General features: G+C 47.1%; 1 protein-coding gene across 1 annotated transcript in view; it reads left to right on the top strand.

The window, feature by feature from the left end:
- Positions 1 to 2,329: 2,329 nt before the first annotated feature.
- Positions 2,330 to 24,540, top strand: part of LOC149460332 (uncharacterized) — a 43,972-nt gene continuing 21,761 nt past the window's right edge. Inside the window, exons 1-5 of the mRNA XM_089679906.1 lie at positions 2,330 to 2,387; positions 4,125 to 4,160; positions 4,902 to 5,840; positions 6,189 to 8,075; positions 8,427 to 24,446. Of these exons, the coding sequence (XP_089536032.1) occupies positions 2,330 to 2,387; positions 4,125 to 4,160; positions 4,902 to 5,840; positions 6,189 to 8,075; positions 8,427 to 24,446 (18,940 nt within the window). The remainder of the gene's footprint in view (positions 2,388 to 4,124; positions 4,161 to 4,901; positions 5,841 to 6,188; positions 8,076 to 8,426; positions 24,447 to 24,540) is intronic.

The raw sequence follows: 24,540 nt of genomic DNA, 5'->3' as shown, positions 1-24,540 counted from the left end.
AAAGGGAGAATCTCTTCACTGCACAGACATCCATCCCACTTAGCATACCTTATACTAAACCTCCCTCAACACTTTCCTCTTTTGATCTTGCTACTACCGAAGAGGTCAGAAGCCCGTCTCACTACCTGCCCCCTGGATCCTGTCCCCTCACAACTGTTATGGTCACCCTCTTCTTCCATCCTATGCTCCCTCACTCACATCTTAAATCTTTCCCTCTCTACTGGTGCGTTCCCCTCCCCTCTAAAGCATGCGCACATCACTCCCATACTTAAAAATCCCTCCCTGGACCCCACCAACCTGAACAACTTAAGACCCATCTCCCTGCTGCCATTTACCTCTAAACTCCTAGAACGCTTAGTCTACAATCGCCTGAGCTCCCCCCTCATCGGCAGCAACCTTCTTGACCCTTTACAGTCTGGCTTTCGCTCACTACACTCCACTGAAACTGCCCTACTAAAACTCACTAATGATCTACTAACTGCTAAAACCAATGGCCACTACTCCGTACTCTTACTACTTGACCTCTCTGCGGCTTTTGATACGGTTGACCATCCCCTCCTCCTCAGAAAGCTCCATTCTCTTGGCCTCAGAGACTCTGCTCTCTCCTGGTTCTCCTCCTACCTATCGCAGAACTCCTTCAGCGTTATTTATAACGCTGCCTCCTCCTCTTCACTCCCTCTTTCTGTAGGGGTCCCTCAAGGTTCTCTCCTTGGACCCCTTCTCGTCTCTATCTACACCTCCTCCCTTGGTCACTTGATCAACTCCCATGGCTTTAAGTACCATCTCTATGCTGATGACACACAAATCTATCTTTCTAACCCTCACCTCACCCCTTCAGTCTCCTCTCGCATTACTAACCTACTAAGTGACATATCGGCATGGATTTCACTCCACTTCCTCAAACTCAATCTTTCCAAAACTGAGCTCTTAGTATTGCCCCCAGCCCGTGCCCCCTCCCCTGACTTCTCCATCAAGATCAATAACACAATCATTAGTCCCTCCCCTCATGCCTAGACTCCCATCTGTCCTTTCAGCACCAAATCCAATCACTGTCCAAATCTTGTAGACTGCACCTCCGCAACATCTCCAAGATACGTCCGTTCCTAACCTCGGAAACCACTAAGCAACTTATTCACTCCCTTTTTATATCTCGCCTTGACTATTGTAACTCCCTCCTCATTGGCCTACCTAATCGCAGGCTATCCCCTCTTCAGTCTATCATGAATGCTGCTGCCAGACTCAGCCACCTTACTAACAGTTCTGTATCTGCCACCCCTCTCTGCCACTCCCTCCACTGGCTTCCCATTGCCCAACGGATAAAATTCAAAACATTAACAATAACGTATAAAGCCATTTATAACTCTGCCCCAAATTACATCACCGATCTAGTCTCTAAATATCACTCCTCGCAAGACCTTCTACTCTCTAGCTCGCTTGTCTCCTCCTCCCATGCTCACCTCAAGGACCTCTCCAGAGCTTCCCCCATCCTCTGGAACTATCTACCCCAATGAATCAGACTATCGCCTACTCTGCTCACTTTTAGGTGATCTCTAAAAACCTATCTCTTCAGGGAAGCCTATCCTGCCCTCAGCTAATGATTGGAATCTTCTACTCTTCCAACCAGTCCATCCCCCCACAGTTACTACCTTTTGTACCACTAGCCTATCCCTCCTAGATTGTAAGCTCCAAGGAGCAGGGCCCTCCTATCCCTCTTGTATTGAACTGTATTGTTGCTGTATTGTCTCCTGTTATATTGTAAAGCGCTGAGCAAACTGTTGGCACTATATAAATCCTGTATAATAATAATAATCATCAGATATAACTACCAAAGACTGAGGTTCTTCTCTGGTAAGACCCCTCCTTCCCTGGGGGGAGAATGGCTTTGACTCTTGGATTGATCAAGCTCCCCAGGCCATAGACGAGTGACAAGTGGTAGATGCTGTGCAGAGACAGAGGGTAGTGGAGAGCTTACGGTCTCCCGCCTCTGACATCGTGCAAAATCTAAGATGGGATAAGCCAGGCTGTACTGCTTGCGAGTGTCTTGAAGCCCTATGGGAAGTATTTGGGCAAGTCAAGAACTGTACAGAATTGAATTATTTGAGCACACATATCGACAAGAAGGAGAGAAATTGTCTGACTATGTGCAAAGGCTGGACAAGATCTCGCACCAAGTGGTTGTTTAGAGAGGAGTGAAAGCAGAAAGTGCCAGCAACTGCAGAAGGAGACTCAACCACTTGATCAAATTGCACAGAAGCTAAGGGACAGCTACCACTATGGTTCTGTGACATATTCAAAGCTGTTGAAGACCATCCAAGAAGAAGAAGCCCTGATGGCGGCCAAGGCCAGTAAGGGAGAAGTTAAAGGTGGAACCCAGCCTAAGGCTGGAGGTAGTACACGAGGCGCAGGTCATAGCTTAAATGAATGGCACAGTGTAGAAGCTTTTGGTTGTCACAAGTGCCCAAAGTCAACAGTATGCAGCTGAAAATCCAAACCCCCCTGGGTATAAAAGTCTCATATACACAAACAGCGCACAACTATCCTTCACAGATCTTCATATATTCTCACCAGAATCTCCCCAGTCAGAATGCGTGGTATATTTGATTACTTTCAATCTCCAAAGAAAAACTAATATAGTGTAGTAATTTCCACATAAAATATAATTTGTGATACACCCGTGCAAAATGTAGAACACTATAGGTCTGCCTATGAGGAAGTCAATTTGATGACGAAACAGGGGATGTGACGTCAGATGTAACTAGAAGTGCAGCGTCAGCCATTTTTGAACAGGTTGTTTGTACTTCTTTCTCATGTAAGCGCAATTTTATCATTAAATTGATCATTTTAAACTACTGCTGTACTCTGGGCTTGTATGTTTGCTTTTGTATGGTCAGTGAGAGTTTATGAAGAGCGGGTGAGGAGAAAATGGAGTGAAGATTACACTGGGTATTGAAAAGCATGTATCGCTGCATGCTGGGTAAGATGCATGCCTGAAGGGGAAGGGAACAAGCATTGATCTGTTTGCACATTGGAGGTGGATGGAGCATGGTCACATTCTTATTTAGATGCTAATTATAGTGATGAAGAGTTGTATGCATATTCTCACCCTGTGATGGTAAGAGTAATTAGTGTTGTTAGTGGTTGACACGATTCACATAGTGTTCTACATTTTGCACAGGTGTATCACGTATTATGTTTTATGTGGAAATTACTACACTAAATTAATTTTTTTTTTTGCTTTGGAGCTTGGAAGCAGTCGAATAGATGGTCAAGAAGAGAGAGGAGATCATATGACATACAACACTTTCTGATTGGGGAGATTCTGTTGAAAATATATGAAGATCTGTGAAGGATAGTTGTTTGCTGTTTGTGTATATGAGATAGTGTAGACCCTGTCCCAACTGGCTCAAGCCCAAACCCTGATTCAACAGTCCTTTTGCAAGGTTCAAAAGACAGTAAGTCAAGTCATGGAGGCTCATGTTGCTATGCAGAAGGCCATGTCAGAAATGGGACAAACTTAATTTAACAAGCTAAAGTTAGAAGCTGATTTGCTACCACGCACAGCTGCACCAGGTTTTGCACTCTCCTGTTTTATTAAATCAACCCAGTTATATTATAGATGGAGATTAGAGAGACAAGAGGTTCCTTTATACTTTTGCTGCTGTACCTTCTAGATTGAGATGAAGGAGACAATGTGTCCATTAAATGGTTTTGGTTTGGGGTACATTCACACATAATTATGGCATCAATAACAGCAGCCCTTTGTTATGCTGGTTTAACTTGATGGATAATTAAATGTTTGTCTTTATGCAGCCTTATGTACTGTAATTATATATGCAACTAGAAGACACTTTATGGCACCTGCATTTAACAATCAGCACTAGTATATAAGCTCTGCAAGCCTTGACAGATTTGATCATTGAAGCTTAAACCAAAAAACCTTCAAAATGTGAGTGTAACAATCATTTTTAATTCTTTAAACTGAGGATATTAGAAGCAATTGGAATAAACTACAAATGAGTAAAACTGACCTGACAAATCTGTAACTATTTTCTGTGTGCCTGAAAAGATGTTAAATCAAATTGTAATGCTACAAATCAAAAGCTAACAAATGTTTCTCTTTGCAGGTTTAATACCTTCTCCAGCGTTGGTGACGGCTCAAGGTATGTAAGAATACATACCTACAGTATGAAACTCAGCCATATCTGTTCTTTGTACACTTTCTGACATCATATTATTTTCCATGTTTCACATACCATAAGATATAATATGAACCAATTCCCAATGGTGAGACATACAGGTGTGTGAGCCTTATATGAATGGTCATCACTGACATTACCACCCATTACTTTTATTCTGCATAGTGCTGCAGAGAGAATACATGATTGGAGGAAGGGTCTGTCACATGACTTTGGTGGGTCATGTGACCAGGCTTAGTACACAAGTTTAAAGCACACTGCTGTACTTTTTTACATATGTAGTGGTATGGCTGCAGTAAAGACAAGCTACATTATTATACATTGATCTTTTAGAGAATATAGTACATTTTCAGTCACGCTGAATACCCAGTCATGTGCAAAATTTAAATAAAAGAAAAACAAAAACAGATTTTTGCTTGCACCTCATTGAAGAGAATGCTGGATCACTTTATTCATTAAGTGAGTAATTGATGGCTAAATGAAAAGTCTTTACCCCCTTACAATAGAAAACCCTCTGTATGAGTTAGCAGATAAACCTGTTTATAGAACATCGAATAGGACATTTACAAAACATATACTGTACCGTTCTGGTGCAGTAAATGCATTGGGAATGTCACATTTATTGAACAATAAATACACTTTAAAATGTGCACTGGTATATTCCCAATATATCAACTAACAATTTTTTTTATTTTTTTTTTGCAGTTTCAACTACAACTGTGGAAGTCCCAACTACTACAGCAGTACCATCTACCGCTGCAGCCCCAAAAACTACAGCAGCTGCAACTACTATGGCAGCTTCAACTACTACAGAAGCACCCACCACTAGTGCAGTGGAAACTACTAAAGCAGCACCAACTGCAACAGCTGCCCTAACAACTAGAGCAGAACCAACTAACACAGCAAACCTAATTACTACAGCAGCATTAACTACCACTGTAGTCCCAACTACTACAGCAGAATTACTTACCACTGCAGCTCCAACAACTACAACAGCACCAACTATTTCAGCAGCCCTAACTACTACAGTGACACGAACTACTGCTACAATCCCAAATACCACAGCAGAATCCCCTACAACTGCAGTCCCAACAACCACAGAAGCTGGAAGTACAGCTGCAGCTCCAACTACAACTGCAGTCCCAACCACTTTAACAGAATTAACTACCACAGTGGCTCTAACAACTGTAACAGCACCAACTACCACAGTAGACCTAACTACTACAGTGAAAACAACTACCACTGCAGTAACAACTACCACAGCAGAATCACTTGCCACTGAGGCCCCAACACCTACAGCTGCACCAACTACAAATGGAGATGCAACTACTACAATAACACCCACTACTACAGCAGCCCAAATTACTACAGCAGCACCATCTACCTCAGCAGCCCCAACAACTACAATAGCAGAATCATCTACCACTGAAGCACAAACTACCACAGCAGCCATAACATCTACAGCAACACCAACTACAACTGGGGCTGCAACTACTACAACAGCACCCACTACCACTGCAGCCCCAACTACTACAGCAACACCAACTACCACAGCAGCTACAACAACTACAGCTGCACCATCTACCACTCCAGTCCCAACAACTACAGCAGCTCCTACCACAGCTACTACAATATCCCGCACTAGTACTGCAGCCACAACAATTACAGTAGCACCAACTACCACTATAGTACCAACATCTTCAGCAGCACCAACTACAACTGGGACTGAAACTACTACAACAGCACCCACTAGTACTGCAGCCCCAACTACTAGAGCAGCACCAACTACCACAGCAGCTCCAACAACTACAGCTGCACCAACTACCACTCCAGTCCCAACAACTACAGTAGCTCCAAGTACAAGTGGGGTGCCAAGTACTAAAATAGCAACAACTAGCACTGCAGCCCCAACAACTACAACAGCAACAACTACCACTGCAGTCCCAACAACTACAGCTGCAACAACTACCACAACAGCCCTAACATCTACAGCAGCACCAACAACAACTGGCACTGCAACTACTACAACAGCACCCAATAGTAATGCAGCACCAACTACCACAGCAGCCCCAACAATTACAGCTGCACCAACTACCACTTCAGTCCCAACAACTACAGCAGCTGCATCTACAACTGGGGCTACAACTACCACAGCTACTACAATAGCACCCAAAAGTACAACAGCCACAAAAACTACAGCAGAACCAACGACCACTATAGTCCCAACTACTACAGCAGAATCAACTACCACTGCACCACCAACTACCACAGCAGCCCTAACATCTACAGCACCACCAACTACAACTGGCACTGCAACTACTACAACAGCACCCACTAGCACTACAGCCCCAACTACTACAGCGACACCAACTACAACTGGGGCTGCAACTACTACAACAGCACCCACTACTACTGCAGCCCCAAATACCACAGCAGCTCCAACAACTACAGCTTCACCAACTACAACTGGGACTGAAACTACAACAGCACCCACTACTACTGTAGCCTCAACTACTACAGCAGCACCAACTGCTACAGCATCTGCAACAACTACAGCTTCACCAACTACACCTGGGACTGAAACTACAACACCACCCACTACTACTGCAGCCCCAACTATTACAGTAGCACCAACTACCACAGCAGCTTCGACAACTACAGCTGCACCAACTACCACTCCAGTCCCAACATCTGCAGTAGCTCCAAGTACAACTGGGGCTCCAATTACTACAATAGCACCCACTAGTACTGCAGCACCAACAACTACAGCAGTACCAAAGACCACCATAGTCACAGTAACTACAGCAAAATCAACTACCACTGCTGCCCCAACATCTTCAGAAACACAAACTACCACAGCTGCCCTGACAACCACAGCAGTACCAACTACTACTGCAGTCCCAACAACTACAGAAGCTCCAACTACCACAGAATCCCCAACAACTACAGCTATACCAACTACAATTACAGACATAACAACTACAGCAGCTCCTACCATAGCTACTACAATAGCAGCCACTAGTACAACAGCCACAACAACTACAGCAGCACCAACGACCACTATAGTCCCAACAACTACAGCAGCAACAACTACCACTGCAGCACCAACTACCACAGCAGCCCTAACATCTACAGCACCACCAACTACAACTGGCACTGCAACTACTACAACAGCACCCACTAATACTGCAGCCCCAACTACTACAGCAACACCGACTACCACTCTACTCCCAACAACTAAAGCTGCACCAACTACCACTCCAGTCTCAACAACTACAGCAGCTCCTACCACAGCTACTACAATAGCACCCACTAGTACAACAGCCACAACAACTACAGCAGAACCAAAAACCACTATAATCCCAACTACTACAGCAGAATCAACTACCACTGCACCACCAACTACCACAGCAGCCCTAACATCTACAGCACCAACTACAACTGGCACTGCAACTACTACAACAGCACCCACTAGCACTACAGCCCCAACTACTACAGCTACACCAACTACAACTGGGACTGAAACTACTACAACAGTACCCACTACTACTGCAGCCCCAACTACTACAGTAGCACCAACTACCACAGCCCCAACAACTACAGTAGCTCCAAGTACAACTGGGGCTCCAACTACTACAAAAGCACCCACTAGTACTGCAGCACCAACAACTACAGCAGTACCAAAGACCACTATAGTCCCAACAACTACAGCAGAATCAACGACCACTGCTGCCCCAACATCTTCAGAAACACAAACTACAACAGCTGCCCTAACAACCACAGCAGTACCAACTACTACTGCAGTCCCAATAACTACAGAAGCTCAAACTACCACAGAATCCCCAACAACTACAGCTAAACCAACTACAACTACAGACATAACAACTACAGCAGCTCCTACCACAGCTACTACAATAGCACCCACTAGTACAACAGCCACAACAACTACAGCAGCACCAACGACCACTATAGTCCCAACTACTACAGCAGAATCAACTACCACTGCAGCACCAACTATCACAGCCGCCCTAACATCTACAGCACTACCAACTACAACTGGCACTGCAACTACTACAACAGCACCCACTAATACTGCAGCCCCAACTAATACAGCAACACCGACTACCACTCCACTCCCAATAACTACAGCTGCACAAACTACCACTCCAGTCTCAACAACTACAGCAGCTCCTACCACAGCTACTACAATAGCACCCACTAGTACAACAGCCACAACAACTACAGCAGCACCAACGACCACTATAATACCAACTACTACAGCAGAATCAACTACCACTGCACCACCAACTACCACAGCAGCCCTAACATCTACAGCACCACCAACTACAACTGGCACTGCAACTACTACAACAGCACCCACTAGCACTACAGCCCCAACTACTACAGCTACGCCAACTACAACTGGGGCTGCAACTACTACAACAGCACCCATTACTACTGCAGCACCAAATACCACAGCAGCTCCAACAACTACAGCTTCACCAACTACAACTGGGACTGAAACTACAACAGCACCCACTACTACTGTAGCCTCAACTACTACAGCAGCACCAACTACTACAGCAGCTGCAACAACTACAGCTTCACCAACTACACCTGGGACTGAAACTACAACACCACCCACTACTACTGCAGCCCCAACTACTACAGCAGCACCAACTACCACAGCAGCTTCGACAACTACAGCTGCACCAACTACCACTCCAGTCCCAACAACTACAGTAGCTCCAAGTACAACTGGGGCTCCAATTACTACAATAGCACCCACTAGTACTGCAGCACCAACAACTACAGCAGTACCAAAGACCACTATAGTCCCAACAACTACAGCAGAATCAACTACCACTGCTGCCCCAACATCTTCAGAAACACAAACTACCAAAGCTGCCCTGACAACCACAGCAGTACCAACTACAACTGCAGTCCCAACAACTACAGAAGCTCCAACTACCACAGAATCCCCAACAACTACAGCTATACAAACTACAACTACAGACATAACAACTACAGCAGCTCCTACCACAGCTACTACAATAGCACCCACTAGTACAACAGCCACAACAACTACAGCAGCACCAACGACCACTATAGTCCCAACTACTACAGCAGCAACAACTACCACTGCAGCACCAACTACCACAGCAGGCCTAACATCTAAAGCACCACCAACTACAACTGGCACTGCAACTACTACAACAGCACCCACTACTACTGCAGCCCCAACTACTACAGCAACACCGACTACCACTCCACTCCCAACAACTACAGCTGCACCAACTACCACTCCAGCCTCAACAACTACAGCAGCTCCTACCACAGCTACTACAATAGCACCCACTAGTACAACAGCCACAACAACTACAGCAGAACCAACGACCACTATAATCCCAACTACTACAGCAGAATCAACTACCACTGCACCACCAACTACCACAGCAGCCCTAACATCTACAGCACCACCAACTACAACTGGCACTGCAACTACTACAATCGCACCCACTACTACTGCAGCCCCAAATACCACAGCAGCTCCAACAACTACAGCTTCACCAACAACTGGGACTGAAACTACAACAGCACCCACTACTACTGTAGCCTCAACTACTACACCAGCACCAACTACTACAGCAGCTGCAAAAACTACAGCTTCACCAACTAAACCTGGTACTGAAACTACAACAGCACCCACTACTACTGCAGCCCCAACTACTACAGCAGCACCAACTACCACAGCAGCTTCAACAACTACAGCTGCACCAACTACCACTCCAGTCTCAACAACTACAGCAGCTCCTACCACAGCTACTACAATAGCAACCACTAGTACAACAGCCACAACAACTACAGCAGAACCAACGACCACTATAATCCCAACTACTACAGCAGAATCAACTACCACTGCACCACCAACTACCACAGCAGCCCTAACATCTACAGCTGCACCAACTACCACTCTAGTCTCAACAATTAAAGCAGCTGCTACCACAGCTACTACAATAGCAACCACTAGTACAACAGCCACAACAACTACAGCAGAACCAACGACCACTATAATCCCAACTACTACAGCAGAATCAACTACCACTGCACCACCAACTACCACAGCAGCCCTAACATCTACAGCTTCACCAACTACCACTCCAGTCTCAACAAGTACAGCAGCTCTATCCTCAACTGGGGCTCAAACTACTACAACAGCACCCACTACTACTGCAGCCCCAACTACCACGGCAGCTCCAACAACTACAGCTTCACCAACTACAACTGGGACTGAAACTACAACAGCACCCACTACTATTGTAGCCTCAACTACTACAGCAGCACCAACTACTACAGCATCTGCAACAACTACAGCTTCACCAACTACAACTGGGACTGAAACTACAACAGCACCCACTACTACTGAAGCTCCAACTACTACAGCAGAACCAACTACCACAGCAGCTTTGACAACTACAGCTGCACCAACTACCACTCTAGTCCCAACAACTACAGTAGCTCCAAGTACAACTGGGGCTCCAACTACTACAATAGCACCCACTAGTACTGCAGCACCAACAACTACAGCAGTACCAAAGACCACAATAGTCCCAACAACTACAGCAGAATCAACTACCACTGCTGCCCCAACATCTTCAGAAACACAAACTACCACAGCTGCCCTAACAACCACAGCAGTACCAACTACTACTGCAATCCCAACAACTACAGAAGCTGCAACTACCACAGAATCCTCAACAACTACAGCTATACCAACTACAACTACAGACATAACAACTACAGCAGCTCCTACCACAGATACTACAATAGCACCCACTAGTACAACAGCCACAACTACAGCAGCACCAACGACCACTATAGTCCAAACTACTACAGCAGCACCAACTACCACAGCAGCCCTAACATCTACAGCACCACCAACTACAACTGGCACTGCAACTACTACAACAGCACCCACTACTACTGCAGCCCCAAATACCACAGCAGCTCCAACAACTACAGCTTCACCAACTACAACTGGGACTGAAACTACAACAGAACCCACTACTACTGCAGCCTCAACTACTACAGCAGCACCAACTACTACAGCAGCTGCAACAACTACAGCTTCACCAACTACACCTGGGACTGAAACTACAACAGCACCCACTACTACTGCAGCCCCAACTACTACAGCAGCACCAACTACCACAGCAGCTTCGACAACTACAGCTGCACCAACTATCACTCCAGTCCCAACAACTACAGTAGCTCCAAGTACAACTGGGGCTCCAATTACTACAATAGCACCCACTAGTACTGCAGCACCAACAACTACAGCAGTACCAAAGACCACCATACTCCCAACAACTACAGCAGAATCAACTACCACTGCTGCCCCAACATCTTCAGAAACACAAACTACCATAGCTGCCCTGACAACCACAGCAGTACCAACTACAACTGCAGTCCCAACAACTACAGAAGCTCCAACTACCACAGAATCCCCAACAACTACAGCTATACAAACTACAACTACAGACATAACAACTACAGCAGCTTCTACCACAGCTACTACAATAGCACCCAATAGTACAACAGCCACAACTACAGCAGCACCAACGACCACTATAGTCCCAATTACTACAGCAGCAACAACTACCACTGCAGCACCAACTACCACAGCAGCCCTAACATCTACAGCACCACCAACTACAACTGGCACTGCAACTACTACAACAGCACCCACTACTACTGCAGCCCCAACTACTACAGCAACACCGACTACCACTCCACTCCCAGCAACTACAGCTGCACCAACTACCACTCCAGCCTCAACAACTACAGCAGCTCCTACCACAGCTACTACAATAGCACCCACTAGTACAACAGCCACAACAACTACAGCAGAACCAACGACCACTATAATCCCAACTACTACAGCTGAATCAACTACCACTGCACCACCAACTACCACAGCAGCCCTAACATCTACAGCACCACCAACTACAACTGGCACTGCAACTACTACAACAGCACCCACTAGCACTACAGCCCCAACTACTACAGCTAAGCCAACTACAACTGGGGCTGCAACTACTACAACAGCACCCACTACTAGTGCAGCCCCAAATAGCACAGCAGATCCAACAACTACAGCTTCACCAACTACCACTCCAGTCTCAACAACTACAGCAGCTCTATCCTCAACTTGGGCTCAAACTTCTACAATAGCACCCACTAGCACTACAGCCCCAACTACTACAGCTACACCAACTACAACTGGGGTTGCAACTACTACAACAGCACCCACTACTACTGCAGCCCCAACTACCACGGCAGCTCCAACAACTACAGCTTCACCAACTACAACTGGGACTGAAACTACAACAGCACCCACTACTACTGTAGCCTCAACTACTACAGCAGCACCAACTACTACAGCAGCTGCAACAACTACAGCTTCACCAACTACAACTGGGACTGAAACTACAACAGCACCCACTACTACTGCAGCCCCAACTACTACAGCAGAACCAACTACCACAGCAGCTTTGACAACTACAGCTGCACCAACTACCACTCTAGTCCCAACAACTACAGTAGCTCCAAGTACAACTGGGGCTCCAACTACTACAATAGCACCCACTAGTACTGCAGCACCAACAACTACAGCAGTACCAAAGACCACAATAGTCCCAACAACTACAGCAGAATCAACTACCACTGCTGCCCCAACATCTTCAGAAACACAAACTACCACAGCTGCCCTAACAACCACAGCAGTACCAACTACTACTGCAATCCCAACAACTACAGAAGCTGAAACTACCACAGAATCCTCAACAACTACAGCTATGCCAACTACAACTACAGACATAACAACTACAGCAGCTCCTACCACAGCTACTACAATAGCACCCACTAGTACAACAGCCACAACAACTACAGCAGCACCAACGACCACTATAGTCAAAACTACTACAGCAGCAACAACTACCACTGCAGCACCAACTACCACAGCAGCCCTAACATCTACAGCACCACCAACTACAACTGGCACTGCAACTACTACAATCGCACCCACTACTACTGCAGCCCCAAATACCACAGCAGCTCCAACAACTACAGCTTCACCAACAACAACTGGGACTGAAACTACAACAGCACCCACTACTACTGTAGCCTCAACTACTACACCAGCACCAACTACTACAGCAGCTGCAAAAACTACAGCTTCACCAACTACACCTGGTACTGAAACTACAACAGCACCCACTACTACTGCAGCCCCAACTATTACAGCAGCACCAACAACCACAGCAGCTTCAACAACTACAGCTGCATCAACTACCACTCCAGTCTCAACAACTACAGCAGCTCCTACCACAGCTACTACAATAGCACCTACTAGTACAACAGCCACAACAACTACAGCAGAACCAACGACCACTATAATCCCAACTACTACAGCAGAATCAACTACCACTGCACCACCAACTACCACAGCAGCCCTAACATCTACAGCTGCACCAACTACCACTCCAGTCTCAACAACTACAGCAGCTGCTACCACAGCTACTACAATAGCACCCACTAGTACAACAGCCACAACAACTACAGCAGCACCAACGACCACTATAGTCCAAACTACTACAGCAGCACCAACTACCACAGCAGCCCTAACATCTACAGCACCACCAACTACAACTGGCACTGCAACTACTACAACAGCACCCACTACTACTGCAGCCCCAAATACCACAGCAGCTCCAACAAATACAGCTTCACCAACTACAACTGGGACTGAAACTACAACAGCACCCACTACTACTGTAGCCTCAACTACTACACCAGCACCAACTACTACAGCAGCTGCAACAACTACAGCTTCACTAACTACACCTGGGACTAAAACTACAACACCACCCACTACTACTGCAGCCCCAACTACTACAGCAGCACCAACTACCACAGCAGCTTCGACAACTACAGCTGCACCAACTACCACTCCAGTCCCAACAACTACAGTAGCTCCAAGTACAACTGGGGCTCCAATTACTACAATAGCACCCACTAGTACTGCAGCACCAACAACTACAGCAGTACCAAAGACCACCATAGTCCCAACAACTACAGCAGAATCAACTACCACTGCTGCCCCAACATCTTCAGAAACACAAACTTCCACAGCTGCCCTGACAACCACAGCAGTACCAACTACTACTGCAGTCCCAACAACTACAGAAGCTCCAACTACCACAGAATCCCCAACAACTACAGCTATACAAACTACAACTACAGACATAACAACTACAGCAGCTCCTACCACAGCTACTACAATAGCACCCACTAGTACAACAGCCACAACAACTACAGCAGCACCAACAACCACTATAGTCCCAACTACTACAGCAGCCACAACTACCACTGCAGCACCAACTACCACAGCAGCCCTAACATCTACAGCACCACCAACTACAACTGGCACTGCAACTACTACAACAGCACCCACTACTACTGCAGCCCCAACTACTACAGCAACACCGACTACCACTCCACTCCCAACAACTACAGCTGCACCAACTACCACTCCAGTCTCAACAACTACAGCAGCTCCTACCACAGCTACTACAATAGCACCCACTAGTACAACAGCCACAACAACTACAGCAGAACCAACGACCACTATAATCCCAACTACTACAGCAGAATCAACTACCACTGCACCACCAATTACCACAGCAACCCTAACATCTACAGCACCACCAACTACAACTGGAACTGCAACTACTACAACAGCACCCACTAGCACTACAGCCCCAACTACTACAGCTACACCAACTACAACTGGGGCTGCAACTACTACTACAACAGCAGCCACTACTACTGCTGCCCCAAATACCACAGCAGCTCCAACAACTACAGCTTCACCAACTACACCTGGGACTGAAACTACAACAGCACCCACTACTACTGTAGCCTCAACTACTACAGCAGCACCAACTACTACAGCAGCTGCAACAACTACAGCTTCACCAACTACACCTGGGACTGAAACTACAACAGCACCCACTACTACTGCAGCCCCAACTACTACAGCAGAACCAACTACCACAGCAGCTTTGAAAACTACAGCTGCACCAACTATCACTCCAGTTCCAACAACTACAGTAGCTCCAAGTACAACTGGGGCTCCAATTACTACAATAGCACCCACTAGTACTGCAGCACCAACAACTACAGCAGTACCAAAGACCGCTATAGCCCCAACAACTACAACAGAATCAACTACGACTGCTGCCCCAACATCTTCAGAAACACAAACTACCACAGCTGCCCTAACAACCACAGCAGTACCAATTACTACTGCAGTCCCAACAACTTCAGAAGCTCAAACTACCACAGAATCCCCAACAACTACAGCTATACCAACTACAACTACAGAAATAACAACTACAGCAGCTCCTACCACAGCTACTACAATAGCACCCACTAGTACAACAGCCACAACAACTACAGCAGCACCAACGACCACTATAGTCCCAACTACTACAGCAGCAACAACTACCACTGCAGCACCAACTACCACAGCAGCCCTAACATCTGCAGCACCACCAACTACAACTGGCACTGCAACTACTACAACAGCACCCACTAATACTACAGCCCCAACTACTACAGCAACATCGACTACCACTCCACTCTCAACAACTACAGATGCACCAACCACCACTCCAGTCTCAACAACTACAGCAGCTCTATCCTCAACTGGGGCTCCAACTACTACAATAGCACCCACTAGCACTACAGCCCCAACTACTACAGCTAAACCAACTACAACTGGGGATGAAACTACTACAACAGCACCCACTACTACTGCAGCCCCAACTACCACAGCAGCTCCAACAACTACAGCTTCACCAACTACAACTGGGACTGAAACTACAACAGCACCCACTACTACTGTAGCCTCAACTACTACAGCAGCACCAACTACTACAGCAGCTGCAACAACTACAGCTTCACTAACTACAACTGGGACTGAAACTACAACAGCACCCACTACTACTGTAGCCTCAACTACTACAGCAGCACCAACTACTACAGCAGCTGCAACAACTACAGCTTCACTAACTACAACTGGGACTGAAACTACAACAGCACCCACTACTACTGCAGCCCCAACTACTACAGCAGAACCAACTACCACAGCAGCTTCGACAACTACAGCTGCAGCAACTACCACTCTAGTCCCAACAACTACAGTAGCTCCAAGTACAACTGGGGCTCAAACTACTACAATAGCACCCACTAGTACTGCTGCACCAACAACTCCAGCAGTACCAAAGACCACTATAGTCCCAACAACTACAGCAGAATCAACGACCACTGCTGCCCCAACATCTTCAGAAACACAAACTACCACAGCTGCCCTAACAACCACAACAGCACCCACTAATACTGCAGCCCCAACTACTACAGCAACACCGACTACCACTCCACTCCCAACAACTACAGCTGCACCAACTTCCACTCCAGTCTCAACAACTACAGCAGCTGCTACCACAGCTACTACAATAGCACCCACTAGTACAACAGCCACAACAACTACAGCAGCACCAATGACCACTATAGTCCCAACTACTACAGCAGCAACAACTACCACTGCAGCACCAACTACCACAGCAGCCCTAACATCTACAGCACCACCAACTACAACTGGCACTGCAACTACTACAACAGCACCCACTACTACTGCAGCCCCAAATACCACATCAGCTCCAACAACTACAGCTTCACCAACAACAACTGGGACTGAAACTACAACAGCACCCACTACTACTGTAGCCTCAACTACTACACCAGCACCAACTACTACAGCAGCTGCAAAAACTACAGCTTCACCAACTACACCTGGTACTGAAACTACAACAGCACCCACTACTACTGCAGCCCCAACTACTACCGCAGCACCAACTACCACAGCAGCTTCAACAACTACAGCTGCACCAACTACCACTCCAGTCTCAACAACTACAGCAGCTCCTACCACAGCTACTACAATAGCACCCACTAGTACAACAGCCACAACAACTACAGCAGCACCAACGACCACTATAGTCCCAACTACTACAGCAGAATCAACTACCACTGCTGCCCCAACATCTTCAGAAACACAAACTACCACAGCTGCCCTGACAACCACAGCAGTACCAACTACTACTGCAGTCCCAACAACTACAGAAGCTCCAACTACCACAGAATCCCCAACAACTACAGCTATACCAACTACAACTACAGACAAAACAACTACAGCAGCTCCTACCACAGCTACTACAATAGCACCCACTAGTACAACAGCCACAACAACTACAGCAGCACCAACAACCACTATAGTCCCAACTACTACAGCAGCAACAACTACCACTGCAGCACCAACTACCACAGCAGCCCTAACATCTACAGCACCACCAACTACAACTGGCACTGCAACTACTACAACAGCACCCACTACTACTGCAGCCCCAACTACTACAGCAACACCGACTACCACTCCACTCCCAACAACTACAGCTGCACCATCTACCACTCCAGTCTCAACAACTACAGCAGCTCCTACCACAGCTACTACAATAGCACCCACTAGTACAACAGCCACAACAACTACAGCAGAACCAACGACCACTATAATCCCAACTACTACAGCAGAATCAACTACCACTGCACCACCAATTACCACAGCAACCCTAACATCTACAGCACCACCAACTACAACTGGAACTGCAACTACTACAACAGCACCCACTAGCACTACAGCCCCAACTACTACAGCTACACCAACTACAACTGGGGCTGCAACTACTACTACAACAGCAGCCACTACTACTGCTGCCCCAAATACCACAGCAGCTCCAACAACTACAGCTTCACCAACTACAACTGGGACTGAAACTACAACAGCACCCACTACTACTGTAGCCTCAACTACTACAGCAGCACCAACTACTACAGCAGCTGCAACAACTACAGCTTCACCAACTACACCTGGGACTGAAACTACAACACCACCCACTACTACTGCAGCCCCAACTACTACAGCAGAACCAACTACCACAGCAGCTTTGACAACTACAGCTGCACCAACTATCACTCCAGTTCCAACAACTACAGTAGCTCCAAGTACAACTGGGGCTCCAATTACTACAATAGCACCCACTAGTACTGCAGCACCAACAACTACAGCAGTACCAAAGACCACTATAGTCCCAACAACTACAACAGAATCAACTACCACTGCTGCCCCAACATCTTCAGAAACACAAACTACCACAGCTGCCCTGACAACCACAGCAGTACCAATTACTACTGCAGTCCCAACAACTACAGAAGCTCAAACTACCACAGAATCCCCAACAACTACAGCTATACCAACTACAGAAATAACAACTACAGCAGCTCCTACCACAGCTACTACAATAGCACCCACTAGTACAACAGCCACAACAACTACAGCAGCACCAACGACCACTATAGTCCCAACTACTACAGCAGAATCAACTACCACTGCAGCACCAACTACCACAGCAGCCCTAACATCTGCAGCACCACCAACTACAACTGGCACTGCAACTACTACAACAACACCCACTAATACTACAGCCCCAACTACTACAGCAACATCGACTACTACTCCTCTCTCAACAACTACAGATGCACCAACTACCACTCCAGTCTCAACAACTACAGCAGCTCTATCCTCAACTGGGGCTCCAACTACTACAATAGCACCCACTAGCACTACAGCCCCAACTACTACAGCTAAACCAACTACAACTGGGGCTGCAACTACTACAACAGCACCCACTACTACTGCTGCCCCAACTACCACAGCAGCTCCAAAAACTACAGCTTCACCAACTACAACTGGGACTGAAACTACAACAGCACCCACTACTACTGTAGCCGCAACTACTACAGCAGCACCAACTACTACAGCAGCTGCAACAACTACAGCTTCACTAACTACAACTGGGACTGAAACTACAACAGCACCCACTACTACTGCAGCCCCAACTACTACAGCAGAACCAACTACCACAGCAGCTTCGACAACTACAGCTGCACCAACTACCACTCTAGTCCCAACAACTACAGTAGCTCCAAGTACAACTGGGGCTCCAACTACTACAATAGCACCCACTAGTACTGCTGCACCAACAACTCCAGCAGTACCAAAGACCACTATAGTCCCAACAACTACAGCAGAATCAACGACCACTGCAGCCCCAAAATCTTCAGAAACACAAACTACCACAGCTGCCCTAACAACCACAACAGCACCCACTAATACTGCAGCCCCAACTACTACAGCAACACCGACTACCACTCCACTCCCAACAACTACAGCTGCACCAACTTCCACTCCAGTCTCAACAACTACAGCAGCTGCTACCACAGCTACTACAATAGCACCCACTAGTACAACAGCCACAACAACTACAGCAGCACCAATGACCACTATAGTCCCAACTACTACAGCAGCAACAACTACCACTGCAGCACCAACTACCACAGCAGCCCTAACATCTACAGCACCACCAACTACAACTGGCACTGCAACTACTACAACAGCACCCACTACTACTGCAGCCCCAAATACCACAGCAGCTCCAACAACTACAGCTTCACCAACAACAACTGGGACTGAAACTGCAACAGCACCCACTACTACTGTAGCCTCAACTACTACACCAGCACCAACTACTACAGCAGCTGCAAAAACTACAGCTTCACCAACTACACCTGGTACTGAAACTACAACAGCACCCACTACTACTGCAGCCCCAACTACTACAGCAGCACCAACTACCACAGCAGCTTCAACAACTACAGCTGCACCAACTACCACTCCAGTCTCAACAACTACAGCAGCTCCTTCCAAAGCTACTACAATAGCAACCACTAGTACAACAGCCACAACAACTACAGCAGAACCAACGACCACTATAATCCCAACTACTACAGCAGAATCAACTACCACTGCACCACCAACTACCACAGCAGCCCTAACATCTACAGCTGCACCAACTACCACTCCAGTCTCAACAACTACAGCAGCTGCTGCCACAGCTACTACAATAGCACCCACTAGTACAACAGCCACAACAACTACAGCAGCACCAACGACCACTATAGTCCAAACTACTACAGCAGCACCAACTACCACAGCAGCCCTAACATCTAAAGCACCACCAACTACAACTGGCACTGCAACTACTACAACAGCACCCACTACTACTGCAGCCCCAAATACCACAGCAGCTCCAACAACTACAGCTTCACCAACTACAACTGGGACTGAAACTACAAGAGCACCCCCTACTACTGTAGCCTCAACTACTACAGCAGCACCAACTACTACAGCAGCTGCAACAACTACAGCTTCACCAACTACACCTGGGACTGAAACTACAACACCACCCACTACTACTGCAGCCCCAACTACTACAGCAGAACCAACTACCACAGCAGCTTCGACAACTACAGCTGCACCAACTACCACTCCAGTCCCAACAACTACAGTAGCTCCAAGTACAACTGGGGCTCCAATTACTACAATAGCACCCACTAGTGCTGCAGCACCAACAACTACAGCAGTACCAAAGACCACCATAGTCCCATCAACTACAGCAAAATCAACTACCACTGCTGCCCCAACATCTTCAGAAACACAAACTACCACAGCTGCCCTGACAACCACAGCAGTACCAACTACTACTGCAGTCCCAACAACTACAGAAGCTCCAACTACCACAGAATCCCCAACAACTACAGCTATACCAACTACAACTACAGACATAACAACTACAACAGCTCCTACCACAGCTACTACAATAGCACCCACTAGTACAACAGCCACAACAACTACAGCAGCACCAACGACCACTATAGTCCCAACTACTACAGCAGCAACAACTACCACTGCAGCACCAACTACCACAGCAGCCCTAACATCTACAGCACCACCAACTACAACTGGCACTGCAACTACTACAACAGCACCCACTACTACTGCAGCCCCAACTACTACAGCAACACCGACTACCACTCCACTCCCAACAACTACAGCTGCACCAACTACCACTCCAGTCTCAACAACTACAGCAACTGCTGCCACAGCTACTACAATAGCACCCACTAGTACAACAGCCACAACAACTACAGCAGCACCAACGACCACTATAGTCCAAACTACTACAGCAGCACCAACTACCACAGCAGCCCTAACATCTAAAGCACCACCAACTACAACTGGCACTGCAACTACTACAACAGCACCCACTACTACTGCAGCCCCAAATACCACAGCAGCTCCAACAACTACAGCTTCACCAACTACAACTGGGACTGAAACTACAAGAGCACCCCCTACTACTGTAGCCTCAACTACTACAGCAGCACCAACTACTACAGCAGCTGCAACAACTACAGCTTCACCAACTACACCTGGGACTGAAACTACAACACCACCCACTACTACTGCAGCCCCAACTACTACAGCAGAACCAACTACCACAGCAGCTTCGACAACTACAGCTGCACCAACTACCACTCCAGTCCCAACAACTACAGTAGCTCCAAGTACAACTGGGGCTCCAATTACTACAATAGCACCCACTAGTGCTGCAGCACCAACAACTACAGCAGTACCAAAGACCACCATAGTCCCATCAACTACAGCAGAATCAACTACCACTGCTGCCCCAACATCTTCAGAAACACAAACTACCACAGCTGCCCTGACAACCACAGCAGTACCAACTATTACTGCAGTCCCAACAACTACAGAAGCTCCAACTACCACAGAATCCCCAACAACTACAGCTATACCAACTACAACTACAGACATAACAACTACAGCAGCTCCTACCACAGCTACTACAATAGCACCCACTAGTACAACAGCCACAACAACTACAGCAGCACCAACGACCACTATAGTCCCAACTACTACAGCAGCAACAACTACCACTGCAGCACCAACTACCACAGCAGCCCTAACATCTACAGCACCACCAACTACAACTGGCACTGCAACTACTACAACAACACCCACTACTACTGCAGCCCCAACTACTACAGCAACACCGACTACCACTCCACTCCCAACAACTACAGCTGCACCAACTACCACTCCAGTCTCAACAACTACAGCAGCTCCTACCACAGCTACTACAATAGCACCCACTAGTACAACAGCCACAACAACTACAGCAGAACCAACGAGCACTATAATCCCAACTACTACAGCAGAATCAACTACCACTGCACCACCAATTACCACAGCAACCCTAACATCTACAGCACCACCAACTACAACTGGCACTGCAACTACTACAACAGCACCCACTAGCACTACAGCCCCAACTACTCCAGCTACACCAACTACAACTGGGGCTGCAACTACTACTACAACAGCAGCCGCTACTACTGCTGCCTCAAATACCACAGCAGCTCCAACAACTACAGCTTCACCAACTACAACTGGGACTGAAACTACAACAGCACCCACTACTACTGTAGCCTCAACTACTACAGCAGCACCAACTACTACAGCAGCTGCAACAACTACAGCTTCACCAACTACACCTGGGACTGAAACTACAACACCACCCACTACTACTGCAGCCCCAACTACTACAGCAGCACCAACTACCACAGCAGCTTTGACAACTACAGCTGCACCAGCTATCACTCCAGTTCCAACAACTACAGTAGCTCCAAGTACAACAGGGGCTCCAATTACTACAATAGCACCCACTAGTACTGCAGCACCACCAACTACAGCAGTACCAAAGACCACAATAGTCCCAACAACTACAGCAGAATCAACTACCACTGCTGCCCCAACATCTTCAGAAACACAAACTACCACAGCTGCCCTGACAACCCCAGCAGTACCAACTACTACTGCAATCCCAACAACTACAGAAGCTCCAACTACCACAGAATCCCCAACAACTACAGCTATACCAACTACTACAACTACAGACATAACAACTACAGCAGCTCCTACCACAGCTACTACAATAGCACCCACTAGTACAACAGCCACAACAACTACAGCAGCACCAACAACCACTATATTCCCAATTACTACAGCAGCAACAACTACCACTGCAGCACCAACTACCACAGCAGCCCTAACATCTACAGCACCACCAACTACAACTGGCACTGCAACTACTACAACAGCACCCACTACTACTGCAGCCCCAACTACTACAGCAACACCGACTACCACTCCACTCCCAACAACTACAGCTGCACCAACTACCACTCCAGTCTCAACAACTACAGCAGCTCCTACCACAGCTACTACAATAGCACCCACTAGTACAACAGCCACAACAACTACAGCAGCACCAACGACCACTATAATCCCAACTACTACAGCAGAATCAACTACCACTGCACCACCAATTACCACAGCAACCCTAACATCTACAGCACCACCAACTACAATTGGCACTGCAACTACTACAACAGCACCCACTAGCACTACAGCCCCAACTACTACAGCTACACCAACTACAACTGGGGCTGCAACTACTACTACAACAGCAGCCACTACTACTGCTGCCTCAAATACCACAGCAGCTCCAACAACTACAGCTTCACCAACTACAACTGGGACTGAAACTACAACAGCACCCACTACTACTGTAGCCTCAACTACTACAGCAGCACCAACTACTACAGCAGCTGCAACAACTACAGCTTCACCAACTACACCTGGGACTGAAACTACAACAGCACCCACTACTACTGCAGCCCCAACTACTACAGCAGAACCAACTACCACAGCAGCTTTGACAACTACAGCTGCACCAACTATCACTCCAGTTCCAACAACTACAGTAGCTCCAAGTGCAACTGGGGCTCCAATTACTACAATAGCACCCACTAGTACTGCAGCACCAACAACTACAGCAGTACCAAAGACCACTATAGTCCCAACAACTACAGCAGAATCAACTACCACTGCTGCCCCAACATCTTCAGAAACACAAACTACCACAGCTGCCCTGACAACCACAGCAGTACCAACTACTACTGCAATCCCAACAACTACAGAAGCTCCAACTACCACAGAATCCCCAACAACTACAGCTATACCAACTACAACTACAGACATAACAACTACAGCAGCTCCTACCACAGCTACTACAATAGCACCCACTAGTACAACAGCCACAACAACTACAGCAGCACCAACTACCACTATAGTCCCAACTACTACAGCAGCCCTAACATCTACAGCACCACCAACTACAAC

The sequence above is a fragment of the Staurois parvus genome, unplaced genomic scaffold (genome assembly GCF_062004578.1).
Source record: "Staurois parvus isolate SC_StPar_1 unplaced genomic scaffold, SC_StPar_1.0 ptg000232l, whole genome shotgun sequence".
NCBI classification, from domain to species: Eukaryota; Metazoa; Chordata; class Amphibia; order Anura; family Ranidae; genus Staurois; species Staurois parvus.
Note: the sequence above shows the minus strand (reverse complement) of the source record. Positions and strands in the feature narration are given on the sequence as shown.